The sequence below is a fragment of the Peromyscus leucopus genome, chromosome 16_21 (genome assembly GCF_004664715.2).
Source record: "Peromyscus leucopus breed LL Stock chromosome 16_21, UCI_PerLeu_2.1, whole genome shotgun sequence".
NCBI lineage: Eukaryota > Metazoa > Chordata > Mammalia > Rodentia > Cricetidae > Peromyscus > Peromyscus leucopus.
Genome location: NC_051084.1, coordinates 35757101 through 35774637, shown reverse-complemented (window position 1 = coordinate 35774637; position 17537 = coordinate 35757101). Strand labels below are relative to the sequence as shown.

Below are 17537 nucleotides of genomic sequence, written 5' to 3'. Positions count from 1 at the left end.
GAGAGACTTGTCTCCCTTAAAGGAAACAGTAATGGCCAGAGTGGAGTAATGGGGATGTGTGGAAGCAAACTTGTACCGTGGCTCTTTTCCTCTTCGAACAGTGTTTGAAAACAATTTGTAACCACGGAGGAGAGACAGAGTTGAGTTTTCCGTAGGTTGGTGATTGTTCAGGGTTGGCAGGCCCCTCTGCCTGAGGCCTGGCTGCTGCCTCTGCGTCTCTGCTGGGCAGCCTTACTCTCCGAATCTTGCTTCTCTCAGGGGTCCTCTGGAGGGTCTGCCTCACACACCCTCCTCTGAACCCCTGTCTGATGGCCATTTCCTGTCTGGTGCAACTTAGGCTTTGTGTCCTTTCGTGTTCCTGAGTTTTCCTTCCTCTTGCCTTTTGAACATTTTTAAATGTCCCAAATAGTAGGAAGAAACTGCAGAAAAATCAGTACGTCTTTTCTTGTTTACGCCAAGGAAATATAAACATAGTAGTGTGAGGAAAAGTGATCAGAATTTGAACTGGTGACGGTTTGCTGCAGTGTTCTCCTGGATTCTGGTGTGCTGTACCTTTCATTAGTCCCTTTTCCTCATCACCTAGTGTGGCTCCTCAGAGTGCCCATGCCGCCTTTGACAAAGCAGCTCATTATTTTGGAATGAAGATCGTACGTGTCTCACAGAACAAGAACATGGAGGTGGATGTGCGGGTGAGTCCTCTGAAGGCTCAAGGGGCAGAATAATGGCACAGGGACCCCTCTCCAGTTGCACACAGATGGACTCCCCTGCTCAGACTAGAGCAGCCAGAGCAGAAACCAGACTGGCCGTGTGACAGCCAGCCAGGTTGCTGAGTACTGAAAGGTGGGTGATCTGGTCCCTCGTGGTGTAGAGCCAGAGTTTACTTGCAAGTCCTTTACTTTCTTCCCTTCATTTGTAAGATACGAGTATGGATGGACTTGCCCCAACGCTCCCTTTCACGGATCTGAACATGTTTTTATGTCTCACACATGTGTAGAGGAACTTTTCATTTTATTGAAGCTGTTCCATTATTGGAACTCGTGGGCTGTAAGGTTAAGTCAAGTTTTTACTAGGTCATCACTGGTGGATTGTGGGGCTGGGACTCAGAGTTGGCTCCTTTGCCTCCTCGCTCAGTGTTGTTTGTTTCCATAGCGGCTTCGTTGCTCTCGGGTGGTGTTTCCGTGTGGACTTGGGTGCGCCCTTCCTAGCAGAAGGCAGTCTTCCCAGGGTGTAGAAGAGGCAGAGGAGGTCCCTGGGAACCTGGACTCTAAGCCAGTGGTCCATATTGTCCTTACAGTGGAAACATGAGCCGCTGTGACCAAGACTTACTTCTCTTCAACTCTAACTCCCTAGGCAATGAGAAGAGCCATCTCCAGGAACACAGCTATGCTGGTCTGTTCTGCCCCACAGTATCCTCATGGCGTGGTAGATCCTATCCCTGAAGTGGCCAAGGTGAGAAATGTGGGCTGTGCCGATCAGTACTTAAGACAGATGGGATGGTGCAGGGCTTTGTGAAGAGAAGGAGTTCTGACTTTAGGTTTGGACATACCAGGGATCGCTGGCACTCAGCAACCCGAAGGCAAGCCCCTGCACTCTTGTGGGAGTCACTGGCATCTGGGTTAGGAGAAGGGTAGTACATGACCCAGGCCGCCTTTAACCCAGGTATTTTGAAATAGTACTGATTCTTAGATTCCCACCACATAATGACTGAAGTAGGACCTTCTCCTCCAGAGACTGTTAACTGAGAGCTCTGCTATTTCTCACATGGTAGGGGCAGGGGCAGGGGTCAGGGGAACTTGAGGTCAAGGCATATTTAAATACAAATTACATGAAACACATTGCAGATGGACTCTTTTGAAGACTAAGTATACATGAAAAACAAGACTTCATTTAACAATGTTAAAAGTAACTATTTGGGGTCTGGGGTTGAGGCTCAGTTGGTAGAGGGCACCCCAGACAAGTGTGAAGCCTGGGATTTGATCTTCAGCACCCCATAAAACTGGGCATGGTAGCATATGCTGGTCATCTGAGGCAGGAGGATCAGAAAAATTCAAGCCCGGGCTGGAATACACGAGACCCTGTCTTCAAATAAATATATACATAGCCACTTTTTAACACCTACAGGATATAGTTCAGAGTAGCCTGTCTTTCCACTCACATCCTGCTAAGGGTTTATTTATATTCTCATATGTTCTTTTTAACTAGCTGGCTGTCAAATATAAAATCCCCCTTCATGTGGATGCTTGTCTTGGAGGCTTCCTCATTGTCTTCACGGAGAAAGCAGGGTACCCACTGAAGAAACAGTTTGATTTTCGGGTGAAAGGTGTGACCAGCATTTCAGCAGATACTCATAAGGTGAGCCAAGGAAGTGACCGGTTGCTGACAGTTGGTGATTGTAGCTATTCTCCACAAAATGACTTGACTGAAACATTAATCTCCTCACACGGGTGCTGTCTTAGTTACAGTTTCTGTTGCTATGAAGAGACACTGTGACTACTGCAACTCTTTTTTTGTTTGTTTGTTTCTTTGTTTTGGGTATTTCGAGACAAGGTTTCTCTGTGTAGTTTTGGTGCCTGTTCTAGATCTCACGCTGTAGCCCAGGCTGGCCTCCAACTCACAGAGATCCGCCTGGCTCTGCCTCCCAAGTGCTGAGATTAAAGGCGTGCACCATTGCCCCCCAGCAACTATGGCAACTCTTATAAGGAAAACAGTTAATTGGGGCTGGCTTACAGTTCAGAAGTTTAGTCCATTATCATCATGGTAGGAAGCAGGGCAACATTCAGGCAGACATGGTGCTGGAGAGGTAGCTGAGAGTTCTACATCTGGATCTGCTGGCCCAGAAAGACCTGGCCTGAGCATCTGAGACCTCAAACCCCCACCCCAGTGACGTATTCCTCCAACAATGCCACACCTGCTCCAAGAAGGCCACACCTCCCAATAGTGCCTATGAGCCTCTGTGGCCATTTTCATTCAAACCAGCACACATAGCAATGTATAAAGTCAACTCTGACTCTTGTCTGTCGTCTATAGCATGTGGTGGTAATCTAATTGTACTGAAATGTGATTTTGATTGTATGTTAATAAATAAAGTTGCCCGGGGGTCAGAGCTATTAGAGCCATAGCAAGAGTGTGGCGGTGGTGGTACACGCCTTTAATCCCATAGATATCTGTGTGTTCAGGGATATAGCCAGCGTTGGAGACATATGCCTTTAAGACCTAGGGGGCTGTACATTCAGACAGTGACGAGGCAGTCACGTGTTTGGGTTTGCAACCAATGAGAAGGCAGAACAAAATACTTTAAATAGACGAACCGACAGGAAAGAGAGTCTCCTTCGGGAAGCTGGGACACCGCAGGCGGAAGGGTGAGATTTTAGCTCTGAGCTCTGACCTCTCGGCTTTCTCTTTTGCATTATTTCTGTGTTTCTTATTTAATAAGACGGTTGGTTACATCTATAATAGCATGAAACTTAAAGAGTCTTATTAATAAAAACAAACCTGGAGCCAGGTATTGGGGTGAATGCTGGAAGGTCAGAGAAGCAGAACAAGCCACAGCCACCTCACCTTGCCGATTCCTCAGCTGATCCTGTTTCCTCAGACTGGATGCCTCTCAGCTGAACTGTGCTGCTCAAAAGCTTAACTAGCCTAGTTTCTGGTCCTCATGCCTTATATACCTTTCTGCTTTCTGCCATCACTTCCTGGGATTAAAGGCGTGAGTCACCATGCCTGGCTGTTTCCAGTGTGGCTTTAAACTCACAGAGATCCAGATAGGTCTCTGCCTCCCAAGTGATAGGATTAAAGGTGTATGTGCCACCATTTTCTGGCCTCTCTGCCTGTCTAGTGGCTGTTCTGTTCTCTGACCCCAGATAAGTTTATTAGGGTGCACAATATTTTGGGAGACACAACATCACAGTTGTCAGGTCAGCCATCAGGTGCAGAGATGACAAGTCATGGAGAAAAGGAGCTCCTGCCTTTGCTCATACTGGGCTAAGAGTATTTCCCTGTCAACTGACTATACAGCCAGGGCCCCTGTGCCAAAAGTCTCTGAAGTCTTGAGGTTATTGAAGATGAGGAGGATTGATACTGGAGTTCCTGAGCCTAAGTGACAGTATGCTAATAGCAGAGTCCTTTTAAAAAAGAAGACTGTTCAGGAGCAACTGGTTAACAGTGTTTGATATGTCTGTGTTTGCCACCCTTGGTAGGCTGAAATGAAATCTGTCGTAGTTGGCAACTCTTGAAAGTATATCCAGGAGGCTGGAAAGGTAGCTCAGTGGTTAAGAGCACAGGCTGTTCTTCCAGAGGGCCCAGGTTCAATTCCCAGCACCCACATGGCAGCTCACTACTGTCTGTAACTCCAGTTCCAGGGCATCTGATCTCTTCACACCAGTGCACATAAAGTTAAATAAGTAATTTTTTAAAAAAGGAAGTATATCCAGCTCTGGAAAAAAAAAATCTTAATGGCTACAGGGATATGTACCTTGTTTTGAGTGTATTTCTAGAGCTTGTTTTAAACTCAATCATAGTGAAGACTTGTTTTTCAGACTCTAAATGATCTACCATAAAATTGTAATCACAGTCCGTGTCTGCTTGACCACTGGAACGACTCCTGTGTCCTCCCCTTTAACAGACCACTCCTGTGTCCTCCCCTTTAACGGACCACTCCTGTGTCCTCCCCTTTAACAGACCACTCCTGTGTCCTCCCCTTTAACGGACCACTCCTGTGTCCTCCCCTTTAACGGACCACTTCTGTGTGGGTCTGGGAGTGAGGCCTGCAGGAATCGAGTTGCACATGCATCCCAAGGTGGAATAAGTAGTTTTGCATTTGGAACACCAATATGTTCTTAAAAAGAAGTGTAATGTCAAGCAAAGGAGATGAGAATCAGCTCAGATTATAATTGGAGCTTCTAAGTAACTTGTGTTCCTTTTTTTTTTTTCCTGGCCTTTTTTTTAGAAATTTAGCCTTATTTTCATACTAACATGTTGTCCCAGAGAAAGTGTTTTGTTTTGTTTTGTTTTGTTTTTCGAGACAGGGTTTCTCTGTGTAGCTTTGCACCTTTCCTGGAACTCACTTGGTAGCCCAGGCTGGCCTCCAACTCACAGAGATCCGCCTGCCTCTGCCTCCCAAGTGCTGGGATAAAAGGCGTGCGCCACCACGCCCGGCTTGTTTTGTTTTTAAGATAAGGTATTTACATAGCCCGGGCTGGCTTGAAACTCACTATGTAGCCAAAAGATGGCCTTGAATTCCTGATCCTCCTGCTGCCTCCTCCCAAGTGCTGGGACTTTAGGTAGATGCTATGGCTATTGCTTCCCAGGGAAAGGTTTTAAGTAAGGAAAGTCAAAGGCTGAGTGAGAGAGGGAGGAAACCTAGTCTTAATTTTCCTCTGGGTCTCAGATTCTTGCCCCTGACAACGAGAACGCGGAACCCAGTGAGAACTGGGGCTTGGCTGTGTGCGGACAGTGTGGCCGGTGGCCGGACACACCCACACGCTGACCTCTTTGCTTCTCCCCTCAGTACGGCTACGCCCCCAAAGGTTCATCAGTGCTGTTGTACTCTGAAGAGAAGTACAGGAGGTACCAGTTCTTCGTTGCCGCCGATTGGCAGGGTGGCATCTACGCCTCTCCGTGCATAGCCGGTTCGCGGCCCGGCGGCATCATTGCGGCCTGTTGGGCCGCCTTGATGCACTTCGGCGAGAACGGCTATGTGGAAGCTACCAAGCAGATCATCAAAACGGCTCGCTACCTCAAGTCAGAGTATGTGCGGGCAGCGGGTTCTGCTCTGTCTCTTGCTCCTTCTCCTAGTTGGCCCGAGGCATCTCTCTGCCTGGTGGCACACACACACTCCTTGACTCCTTAACTCTCCTGATAGGCTGGGGTTTAGGCCAGCCCCTTACCAGATGGTGCGTGGGGAGGAGACCTTTGCATTCTGGGCTGTGACTTAGGGGTGGGATGGACTGGGAGAAGCCAGTGGTTCTGGATAGAGTTTGGGCCTTGAAATGTTCCTGATGTTCTGTCTGGGGTTTTGATCTCCATAAGGGTCGCCCATGCCAGCCTGGACTTTGGTGTAGAAGACTAACGTCCCGGGAGAGCAGGCTGTGTTCATCAACTGAGATTAAGACCAGAGGAATGGATATGGCTCAATTTCTTTTTTCATTTGCTTATTTTTAGACTGGAAACCATCAAAAACATCTTCATTTTTGGGGATCCTCAGTTGTCAGTTATTGCTCTGGGCTCCCACGATTTTGACATCTACCGACTGTCTAATATGATGGCTGCTAAGGGGTGGAATTTTAACTACTTGCAGTTCCCAAAAAGGTAATGCTTAAAGCCTCTGCCCCTCCCTTCATTTCATGACCTTCAGAGCTGAGGGTAGCAGGGTAGCCTGGTGTACGGAGTTCAGCCTCTAGAGCCCAGCACGTTGGCAGCCGCTGGAGTTTGTAGACATAAGAAACAAAATGCTCTGCTTTAAGCTCTAGTCAAACTGGCTGCCAGCCTCCTGAGATAGACAGGATGTCACTTGTGAGGTTCCCCAGCCTCCTGAGATAGACAGGATGTCACTTGTGAGGTTCCCCTTGTTCGTTCCCTGGTCTCTCTGTTCTGTGCTCCATCTTGTCCGTAGCTGTCAGCTCGCTTCTCTAAGATACCGTTACCTGGGTGATGTGTATTTCACTCAAAGCCCTCTAACAGGTTCCTGATCACGCAGGCCTGCTTGTCCTCACATCTGCAGCCTGCCTCCCACAGGCGACAGGCCTCGCCAACCCCATCCTTCCCCAGAGCGAGTTAGGGCTCCTTAGGAGCATCGAGGTCCTTCAAGACCCAGCTCTATGGTCCCCCCCCCCCCAGGGCTTGCCCTCTAAGATGAAAGCCTTTTCCCACCGTTGCGCTCACACACGTGATCTAAGGAGCCACCATGGACAGTTTCTGGGGTGGGGACAGGAGAGAAGAGCCAGCAGCGTTCATTTTGTTATGGTGGCTCTTGGTCACGCTGAAGAATCTGATCTTCTCTCTGACCCCAGGGCCGGGAGCAGCAGCAGCTCAGAGAGTCCGCCAGGGCCCCCTCCCCCTGGGGTGGCTTTATTCTAGGGTTCCCTCTGTCTCAGAGTCTGTCCCTCTCACTCCCTCTCCTCTCCCACAGCATCCACTTCTGCATTACATTAGTGCATACTCGGAAGCGAGTGGCGACCCAGTTCCTAAAGGACATCCGGGAATCGGTCACACAGATCATGAAGAATCCCAAAGCTAAGACCACAGGAATGGTAAGGACACCACGGCATCCCCCCTTAGAAATATCAGGAGTTGTGTGGGCACCCGAAATCATCAGACTGTTTGGAGTCTGTGTGTGCCTCAGGTCAGTGTGCACAAACGCTCCACCACAGTTAATGTTGCTGCTGGTCCCTCGCTCCCTTGGCTATCTGAGATGAGCCAGAAAACAGAAGCTACTAAACCCAAGCAGGGGTGCTCTTGTCCTGTCTGTTTGTAAAGCAACTTTTGACACAGAAAAGACAGTGAGCTCTTTAAAAAAAAAAAACAAAACAAAACAAAACAAACAAACAAAAAACCCCAGTAAATCCCATAGAGTAGTTCTTTTTCTTGGGAGGGCAGGCTGGAAAGCACCTGTGAAAATCTCCTCCCGTGGCAGCTGCTTTTCTGATGGAAAGATTGGATGGGGCTGGGTGCACATGAATGGCGGCTGTACTTACACTACTAATAACATGTCCCTGGTTGGATTTGCAGGGTGCCATCTATGGCATGGCCCAGGCATCCATTGACAGGAACCTGGTTTCAGAAATATCCTCCGTCTTCTTGGACAGCATTTACAGTACGGACCCTGTGACTCAGGGCAACCAGATGAACGGTTCTCCAAAGCCCCGCTGAGAACTTGGACCCTTGTTAGTTCCATGGAGCTTCAGGCCTTCAGAAGGTTCCTGGCGTTTGGAACAGACCACACGCAACTTGACGTCTGGACCTGCTCCTTAGAGCACAAATCCGATAAACCATAAGATAGCTTCAGCCTCAGGACTCCTTTTGTTTCCTTTCGTGGCTTTGAATGTGAAGACCCTGAAGGATTCCACTGCGTAATGAGTCTGCCCTGGTTATAAATGTTACCCTAGGAATTGTTTTAACCGGATTCTTCTCTAATGTCTTTAGCATCGTCTTCCCTTAATCATTGTGCGGTGGCTCTGACCTGTCCTGATTGCTTAGGGGAAGGGCGAGATAGCAAGAAGGTGTCTTAGCTACCTCAGCCCAATGTTTTGGCTGTCAGGCAGGAGGCATTTATGTACTGTGTTCCCCAGGTGGGTGGACTGTGTCCCAAGCAGGAGGTGATCTCAGCCTCTGCTTCAGGAGATGTCACTTGTCTCTCGGGACTGCTCCCATGGCGGCCTGTTGTACTTCTCCCAGCACAGGTGGGCCAGGTCGTTGGCCTCTCTGCACAAGTGGAGCATGTTCCCTTAGCAGGGTCTGAAGTGCTCCTTTGTCTTCTGCCCTTGGCTGTGGCTGCTGCTGCCATCTTTGGAGAAGCCTGTTGGCAGTGATACTCTCCTTGTTCGTTCTTATCTCTGTAGGGTAGGAAAAGAACATGTTTTCAGAGAATCTAGGACTTTCCGGCTGCAGTGCCTCCTCTCTGGAGTAGGGGTAGATCGTGCCCGAGCCCTCTCCTGGGCCTGCTGAGCCGAAACCAGACCCTTTCCCTTGTTTTCTTGACCAGCAGTGTAGGTAAGCACCTGTGCGCCCATGTGGGCAGTGGACCTCCCCTTCCGCATTGCCTTAATCTGTCGTGTGATAAGAGTGCATTTTGATTGAAGGAAGCACTCCCCAAGTGTCCTTGACTTGCCCCAGTGAGTGTGAAGATGTGCAGGGACACTTCCTCCATCAGCGTGTTCTTCCTGCCCTTCCCCCCTTACTCAGCTTCCAAAGGTACGATAGCATCTGAGCTTCAGGTCCTGGATGTTTCTCAGCCCCCGCTGACAGGAAGCAGCAGAGGACAAGAGAGGTGTTTCGGAGTAGGAAGGCGTGGCTGCAGCCGTTACCCCCGGGGCCTGGGGTTCCTTCCCAAGACTGATTGCTCAGGGTGATGCAGGGACAGGGCCAAGCCCTGTGCCAACTTCCCACTCGCCTCTTCTCCCTTCCAGGGATGGGGGCTGCGATCCAGGCCGAGCCCCTGTCCTGCTCTCATGATCATACCATGTGCCTTTCTCCCCAGCCGTGAGTAGCAGACTTACTGCTCACCCAGGCCCTGGCAGACATGGACCAGTCTTTGAGGTGTGTCCGTGTGCAGGACAAGTCAGCAGGAGCCTTGCTCTGTTCCCTCCCCTTCTCAGGGACTCCCGAGTATGGCTGGCTGAGAGAGTCAGAACCACCAGGCTCTTCCTCCCCCTCCTCGGGACGTGTTCCTCAGCACTGTTCTGCCCCCCATAACTGTTAATAGCTGGCTCATTGCAGGGCAAGTGTGTCTTTCCACTTCCATTTCTGTGTGCTCTGCAGTGCGCTGTGGGGTCCAGGGATGGTGGGTGTTCTGATGTGTCAGAGAGAGACTTCCAGTGGTTAGAGCTATGCAGGACCGTCTCGGGGCCTACCGTGTGTCATGCTGGAGAGGACCAGGGACCACCCAGCAGGCACCACCGGCTTGCCAGTGGCTCAAATGGAGAAGCCGGTCCTCAGTAGTCTCAGAGGAACCAGGAACGGGGCCACCTCCCTCCCTCGTGACAGCACCGGTGTGGGGTGATGGTGTTTTTCAGAGGGACCTGCTGTAGCCACTTGATGATTAGGGACTTCAGTGCGACTCTAGGCTTCCTTTGACTGTGTGTGTGTCTTTGTGTGCATGCCGTGTTAGCTGGTGTCGGGTGGGTAGGATGTCTAGTGTCATGTGGCCTAGGTACCACAGTAGCTTCTGCAAACACTGTACTGTCTTGTTTCTGTAGTAGACGCAGGTAGTACTGTGAATATACTACCATGTCCCTTTTAATATTACCAGTTTTATACTTGGAAAATGGTACTCGCCTCTTTGAAAACTCTTTTGTTCTCTCTAACCTCCCATCATCTCCATGCCCTTTCCTGACTGCAGCAATAACTCATAAAAAGCAATTGAATCATTAAACATCCCAAACTGTAATTATTGGATGGTTGCGTTATTTTATACAGATCACAAGGCCAGCAGGTGCTGAATGGGAACCTGGTGACCAGTCCTCCGTCCCACCTCACCCTTTACCCCCCCCCCCCCCCCCCGTACCTCATCCCTGGTGGTGGTAATGTGGCATGCCTGCAGCAGGGGCCATCCCGTCCAGGCTGCTGCGGGTATCGCTCCGTACGCTGTGAATGTGTCGACACCGGGCACTTCAGCAGGGAGCTTAGTTGTCTCCAGGAACTGCGGTTATGTCTGTCGGGGGACGTCTATAGTCCTGGCCCTTAGTTCTCTGCGACCTTGGTCCTGACCTCCTCTCCATCCACTTGTTCCAGAACATACTGATGGTTTAGCCATCTGGGTGGTCCCCCACCAACTGGACAGCGTGGCTCTGTCTGACCAGTCAAAAGCCCATCATTTGGTTTGGGGGCCTGTAACACTCCTGGTTAATGAATGAGTGCTGAGTGTCATATTATGTTCTGAATAAGAAAGAGAAGGCCTCCTATGGTTCAGGTAGCCCAGCTTTAACACCAGCAAACTTTCAGCACATTCTAACTTTGACAGAGTGTGGGCAAAGAATGTTATCTTTTCTGTGGTTTCTGACAAATGGACCAGATCCCTGGTCACCAGAAAACTCCAAGATTGTCACCCGTGCACTTGAAGATGATCAACAGTATATATATAAGGTGATCGATCATACTACACCCTGGGCAGACCTGGCTGAACTCACGAAGAGCAGCTGGGATGCTGATGGCTGCATACCTTTTTGTCTTTGGTGTGGTTCTTTTCTTTTCTTGGGTTTCTCTGTGTAGTTTTGGTGCCTGTCCTGGATCTCCCTCTGTAGACCAGGCTGTCCTCGAACTCACAGAGATCCGCCTGGCTCTGCCTCCCAAGTGCTGGGATTAAAGGCGTGGGCCACCACCGCTGCCCGGCTTTGGTGTGGTTCTTGATGGTACTGAGTTGCCTCAGCCATACCCAGTGGTGACAGACGCATTGGCAGGCCTGCTCTGATGGCCACCAGTTACAGCCTAGGTGGGCAAAAGCCAGGCTTTAGGCATCATTTCTCCCCTACCCCCCCATCCTGGGTATTGGACCCAGGGCCTCTTGCACAGTAGGTGAATGTCCTACCACTGAGCTATGTTCCCGGCCAGCCGGCCCTTTTTTATTTTGTATTTTTAGTTGTGAAGTAGATTCTCACTCCGTTGCCCAGACTAGGCTTGAACTTCTGATTCTCCTGTCTCAGCCTCCCAAGTAGGCAGGTGGCTTTCAGGCCTGTGCCGTCAGGCCCAGTTCGGCAGCCTTTTCTTGCTGTGGAGATTCAGGCCTTCCTCCTGGGGTTTCATGTGACTGTCATTCACCCCTTCTCTGTTCAGCGCCCTCCCCTAGAACTTTAGTGACCCGGGTTGATCTGAGAATAAAACTAGTTTCTAAAAGCTGTTGCCTGTCATTTGTAGATAGATGGGCCTCATGCAGATGGGGAGCCACCTGGGTTGGCGTTTTCAAATCCAGATCTATGTTAAGTGGACTAGGAAGGCCATTAACAGCCTAGCCCGGGCCCCCATGTTTTCTATCTTTACCCCATGTTAGATCCAAGCACACTTGGGAACATCGTCTGGAACAGATGACGGCACCGTCTGAGTCTGGGTGGTCTTGATGTTAAGCTGTGCAGACAGATAGCCGTTGCATTACTAGCACAGATACCAACTTATCTAGGGTAACCAGGCTCCAGGCCAGGGGTCCTAAGTGAGGACTCCAGTATCTCCTGGGTGTCTTATGGCATACATGCGAGTGTAGAAAAGATAGGACTTGGCTCCCATTCTTCGCATTTTGTCACTTGGGCATTTTCTGCCCTTGGGAATTCCTAGCCAGGGACCTGACCTGTGTGAACTGTCCCTTAACTGCTCCAGTAGCAAATAGCCCATCAGTTCCTCCACCGCCTTGTCCTCCCTGGCGAGTAACGGCAACCGAGCCCTCTGCCAAGGCTGAGAATTGCAGAAACTGTCAGAACTCGAGGTCTTAAGATGTTGATTTCTGATACAAGCCAGTGCATTAGAAACTGTCTTGGAAATGACCATTCTCTACACAGAAGGGGATTTGGGGTAAGGAACTGGTTCCAATGACCGTGGAAGCCGAGTTGGCTAGCCGGAGGAGCAGTTCCAGCCTAGAGCTCAAGCCCCATGAAGTCAGGAAAGTACTGATAATCCCAGCTGAAATAGGAGTCCAGGGTTCTATGGGAAGGAGGATGAGCAGCCTTTTTTTGCTCTCTATATAAGCCTTCAGCTGATGGAACAAAGCTCACCTGGATCAGAGCAATCTGCTTTACTAAGGACCAACTCAGAGCTTCACCTCGTCCAGAACCCTTCTGCTCCAACACACCCAGAATCCTCTTTGGTCAAATGTCTGGCACCCCGTGGCATATCTAGGTTCATTCATACAAAATCAACCATGATAGCAGAAGGAACAGGTGCGGACTGCCTTTCTAGGCGTAGCGTCACATGCTGTTTGCAGACATCACCCTATTCTGATGCCCATCAGCAGTCCTGGTCTCTGAGTTATAACTGGCATACTTCTTTCTCAGCATTTCCTGTGTCCCCTTAGCCCACGTCTCCTCTAGTAACTGGTGGTTTTCCTGCCTCGTTACCCCACATGATAACGAACCTGAAGGCAGAGTACTCTGCGCCCTCCCTTTACCCAGTACCTTGACCCTACCTGGGTGACCGCACCGAGTCAGTGTTTCAATTGCATTTTGGCTGGGGACAGGCCCATGGCCTTGGTGAGATCCATTCCTGATGGCCAAGCATGTGCAAAGTCCTGGGTTTGATCCCCAGAGCCACAAAAACCTGGGGGGGGGCGGGAGGGAATCCTCAAAACTACACATGATTGTGCCAGGGTGGTGGCGGAGCACCTTTAATCCCAGCCCTCAGGATACAGAGGCAGGCACATCTCTGAGTTTGAGGCTAGCATGGTCTACAGAGTGAGTTCTGGGATAGCCAGGGCTACTAGCGAAACCCTGTCTTGAAAAACCAACCCTCCCCCCCCCCAAAAAAAAAGCTAAACATGATTGATTTCAGTTTGGCATGTCCTGTGGAAAAGAAGGTTCTAGAAGCTGAACCAATGGACAGCATAGTTTTATTGGAGGCGTAAAAGCATGTTTCCACAGTACAGTGGGGCTTGTTTTAGTTGTGGAGTCTGAGATTGAACTTTATGTCATACTTTAACACAGACACTTGGAAAATGAACTAGAAAGGGTGGACCAGGAGCAAGATACAGCCTGGAAAGAACACTACAGTTACTGGGAAGTCTATGGAGAAAGGAAGACCCTATTCACATTAGGGCAAAAGGACAATGAGCAGAGTGACACAGGGAAAGGTCTCAGTTCTTGCTGTTGTCATCGACACCGACATCTTCCTGCACAGGGACGCATCCCGAAATGGAGGTGGTGTGCACTTCAAGCAGCAGGGACCAAGGGCCAGCCTCCTTGGTTCCCTCCCTAGGTTCCTTGTTCAGTCACCCCCCCACCCTCAGGAAATACGAAAAGGGGGCAGCTCTATGTCATAGACACAGCGACTTGTTCGATGAAGCTGGCCAGGTTTATGTCCCGTTCGGAGAGACCAGCACACTCGTGGGTGCTCAGGGTGATGTGGACCTGAAGGAGAGGAGAGCAAAAGTTCAGAGGCGGGCAAGTGCGCTCCCTGGAAGAGCACGAGGACCGCCAGCCGTGTCCCCAGCTCCAACAGGGACTGCAGGGTAATAGCTAGTCACTCTAAGTCCTTCTGGGGACAGGAACTGGCTGCTGGTCATGTCTGAAGACAGCAGCTGGCCCCTTTTCCTGACGGCTCTAAGCAAGGTGTGCAAAGCTGCTTACACATCGTTTTCCTTGCATAGTTTCCACAATGAAGGATGACCTCAGTAATAGCATAAAAAATTGACAGCCAGATATCAGGAGCAAAAACCGAACAAAAGCCAGGGGCCAGCAAAGATGGCTCAGTGGGAAAAGACGCCCTCCAATAGGCCTGACAACCTGAGTTCAACCTCCGGGGACCCACAGAGTAGGAGAGAACCAACTGCCACGAGTTGTCCACTGACTTCCACATGCACGGCATGTCTGTGCCCATACACATACACTAAAGAAAGGTTTTTTTTAAAAAAATTTTTTTAAGAAAAAAGTTAGTCAGAACCGAAGGTGGGCTCCTAAACACATCCTTCATGTTTTTATGAACAGTCCAGCAGAGCTCTTAGCCTGTTCTTAAGACAGTCCGATTGGCTGGCACAGACAACTGAGTTGCGTTTACTGCTGTCCCGTTTTCCCATCTAGAAGAGAGCCATTGGTGCTGCTAACAGTGGGTCTATGCCCTTCCTTTTTTGGCTTCGCTTCCTGGCTTTTGCCTTCCTAATGTCTGGCCACAGTCGTTCAAAGTGTTCTAGTTTGAACTTCTTATCGGCAGTGAGACGGGCTGTCTTAGTGGGGAGTCTCCGTTGGCTGTAGGATGGAGACAGACAGAAGTGAGCATCAACTTATTGGTGAGGGAGGTTCCAAGAGCACACCTTCAGGAAGTCTTGGGGTTCTAAGAGATGTACAGGGCGGGGCAGAACGGGGTGGGGGGTGGGGGAGGGGACAGCTTCACTCACCTTGTTGTACACGTTAAACCACTCGGGATGGTGGTCCAGCTTTTCAGCCTGCAAGGCCACTCTCGTCATGAAGCCAAAAGCCTGATCAAATGAAGGAAGACCCAGACCTCATCATGGCCTCGATACAGGAGGAGGGCCTAACTTCTTCCAGGGAGTTCTAATTGTCTGCCTTGTGGCATCCTGCCCCTGATTCTGATGTTAGAGTTACTAGCATCCTCAACGTGGTGGAAGTGGCATGGGCTGTTAGTATTTGCCAGGTTTTTTGCTGTTTATTAAAGCGCCTTCAGAAAGACAAGCACTTAACTACCCTTTGGAGGACTGTCTCCTCCAAAGACTTCGGAGTTCCAGGAAGGCAGGGTCCAAGGCCCTTCTCTTTGCAGGTCCCTTTGGAAATGTATTTCCCCTTGGCTAACAGGACGTGGCATAAACACGGAGTGTGGCCTGGCAAGCCCCCTCCACCCCACATACCCTGTTGAAGTCTTTAAAATGGAACTGCTTGAAGATGGCGTCTCGGCCTTCCAGCTCATTCCATCCCACAGCCCTCAGATTTGGCAGCAGCTGGTCCCGCTCCTCAGCACTCAGCCTGTGTGCCTTGCCAGCCTAGAAGGAGGAGAGCAGAGGCCCCAGGGCGTTCTACTTTAAGTCAAGAACCTGCCCCAGACCTTTGGGAAGAATTTAGCAGGTGCTGGCTGCTGTGTTTACAGGCGCCCTGTAGCAAGCAGCAGGCCTTTAGGTTTTCAGGGAAGCACCCTGCCAGGAGGTAGGGTCTGGGCTGGTTTACTGATAGGCTCTTGGGTCCTATTTTTTTGCTTCAGGTTTTTTGGTTGGTTGGTTGATTTTGGTGTATGTGTTTGTGTGGGTGGGGGCATGTTATGTGCATGCATGTGTGTGGAGGCCAGAAGACAACCTCAGATGTCATCTTCAGATATCATTTGCCTGTATTTTAATTAAAAATGGTTCCATTAAAAGTTTTTTATTTTATGTGTTAGGGTGTTTTGTCTTCACATTCTGGTGCCTGAAGAGGCCAGAAGGGGGGTGTTCAGTACTTTAGACCTGGAATCGCATGCCGTTGTGAGCTGTTAGGTGAGTGCTGGGAAGCAAATCCAGGTCCTTAGGAATAGAAGCCAGTGTTCTTAACCACTGAACGACTCTCCAGCCCTGCCCCCCCTCCCCTTTGTATTTTTTTAGACAAGGTCTTTCACCAAGTAGGCTAAACTGGCTGGCCATTGAGCCTAGGAGATCCATCTATCTCTGCCCCCGCCCCCTTGCTGGGATTACAAGCACAAGCTAACGTTTAAAAAGTGTTTCCTCGTGCAAGAAGTCTTGTATGACAGGTTCCAGGCCAGCACTGGGGCTTTACAGACCATCGTGTGTGTGTGTGTGTGTGTGTGTGTGTGTGTGTGTGTGTGTGTGTGTGCGCGCGCGCGCGCGCGCGCGGAGACCATCATGTGTGTTTGTGTGTGCTCTCAGAAACAAGGGTCTCCACCTCATCACTCTCCTGCACTGACTAGGGATGGCTGTAGAGAAGGCAACAGAGATCTGCACTGTAGTTAATAAGGAGATCTTTCCAGGACCGGCCCTTCCGAGGGCTGATAAGCTGGGCCCTTGTAACCAGGCAACCAGATAGCAACAGGGCACCAGAAACCACTGGTTTCCCCCCCCTTCCCCCGCCTTGGCTCCCAAAGGAGTGTTGGGTACAGGTGAACTGGTGGGATGTAGGATGGGGGGAGGAGAGGGTGGTCTCTTTAGAGTTTTCCAGAGCCTCCAAATTTAGAACGACAAGGCACTGAACTCTGGGGTCAGAGGGGTAAGGGCCTTGTTTGCTTAGCAAAGCTCTGTCAGCCTCTGGCAGCGTGGGCTGAGGGATTACTGATTATCCAAGTCTGTGCCTTTGGTCCCCAATGACCCTTCCCAGGCCACAGCCGCCAAAACGCCCTCCCATCCCGGACTCCTCCAAAGTGGGTGCAGAGAATCGCGCTGGTTGCTAAGTGTTTCAGGATCTAGCAGCTCCAGGGGCACCCCTTTCCAAAGGACCTAAGATCCTGACCCACCTCCGCACCAAGGTGGGACACAGAATCCCAGCTAGGTGCTAGGACCGGGCGCAAGGCCGGGGGCAGCACTGGGGTGCAGAGAGAACTGAGCCCCCGCCAGATCCGGCACCCCAAGGGACCAGCTAGCCTGTAGGGCCAGGACTGCGCCACGGAGACCCGCCTTCCTGCCACACCCCGCCGCCGGAACCCGCCAGCAGACAGGGCCTGGAGTCGAGACAGGCCAGGCTCCAGTCTCTCCGGGGCCCGCCACCACCGCCACCTCCCATATCTGCACCCCAGCGCCCCCGAGGGCGGCGAGGTGACCCTAGCCTTGGCGCGATGGCGCTGCCCGCACCCTCAGCATCGGAGCCCTCGCCCCACTTCCCGATCCCCGCTCAGGGTCCGCCATACCTCCCGAGCTTACCATGTCCAGCCCGGGTAGCAGGTGGCGGCAGAGAGGGAGAAGCGGTCGGCAGGCAGCAGGCCACCGCGGGGGCGGGGCAGAGATCCGGCCGCCGCGGGTAATGATTAACGTGGGTCCTCCTTGCTGCACGCCCTTCCAGCGCTTTCTGTGCCCTGTGCTCTTGTGAGCGTGGCTGCGTGATGGGCTCCAGGGCAAAGGCTTTGTTTGGCACCTCGCTCTGCTGCCTGTCTGCTGGAGGACTCTGAGTGCCAGACTGCCTGACCTGTTGTTATATTAACAACGACGACGACAAAAGCCACCCAGATAAATGTGACACACACTGAACTGCACACATGTGAAGTAC

General features: G+C 50.9%; 2 protein-coding genes across 5 annotated transcripts in view; one reads left to right on the top strand and one right to left on the bottom strand.

The window, feature by feature from the left end:
* Sgpl1 (sphingosine-1-phosphate lyase 1) overlaps window positions 1-10102 on the top strand; it is a 53405-nt gene extending 43303 nt beyond the window's left edge. For all 4 annotated transcript variants that reach the window (XM_037200140.1, XM_028886164.2, XM_037200141.1 and 1 more), the window contains exons 9-15: window positions 584-689; window positions 1351-1449; window positions 2203-2352; window positions 5507-5745; window positions 6160-6306; window positions 7127-7247; window positions 7726-10102. In XM_037200140.1, the coding sequence (XP_037056035.1) occupies window positions 584-689; window positions 1351-1449; window positions 2203-2352; window positions 5507-5745; window positions 6160-6306; window positions 7127-7247; window positions 7726-7866 (1003 nt within the window). In that variant the 3' untranslated portion in view covers window positions 7867-10102. The remainder of the gene's footprint in view (window positions 1-583; window positions 690-1350; window positions 1450-2202; window positions 2353-5506; window positions 5746-6159; window positions 6307-7126; window positions 7248-7725) is intronic.
* A 3116-nt stretch (window positions 10103-13218) lies between these two features.
* On the bottom strand, window positions 13219-17325 carry Pcbd1 (pterin-4 alpha-carbinolamine dehydratase 1). The gene is made up of 4 exons (XM_028886163.2): window positions 17195-17325; window positions 15209-15340; window positions 14741-14821; window positions 13219-13757 (listed from the first exon to the last, which is right to left on the bottom strand). Exons 1-4 carry the CDS (start codon window positions 17195-17197, stop codon window positions 13659-13661), a joined length of 315 nt encoding a protein of 104 aa, XP_028741996.1. The 5' UTR covers window positions 17198-17325; the 3' UTR covers window positions 13219-13658.
* Window positions 17326-17537: the final 212 nt, after the last annotated feature.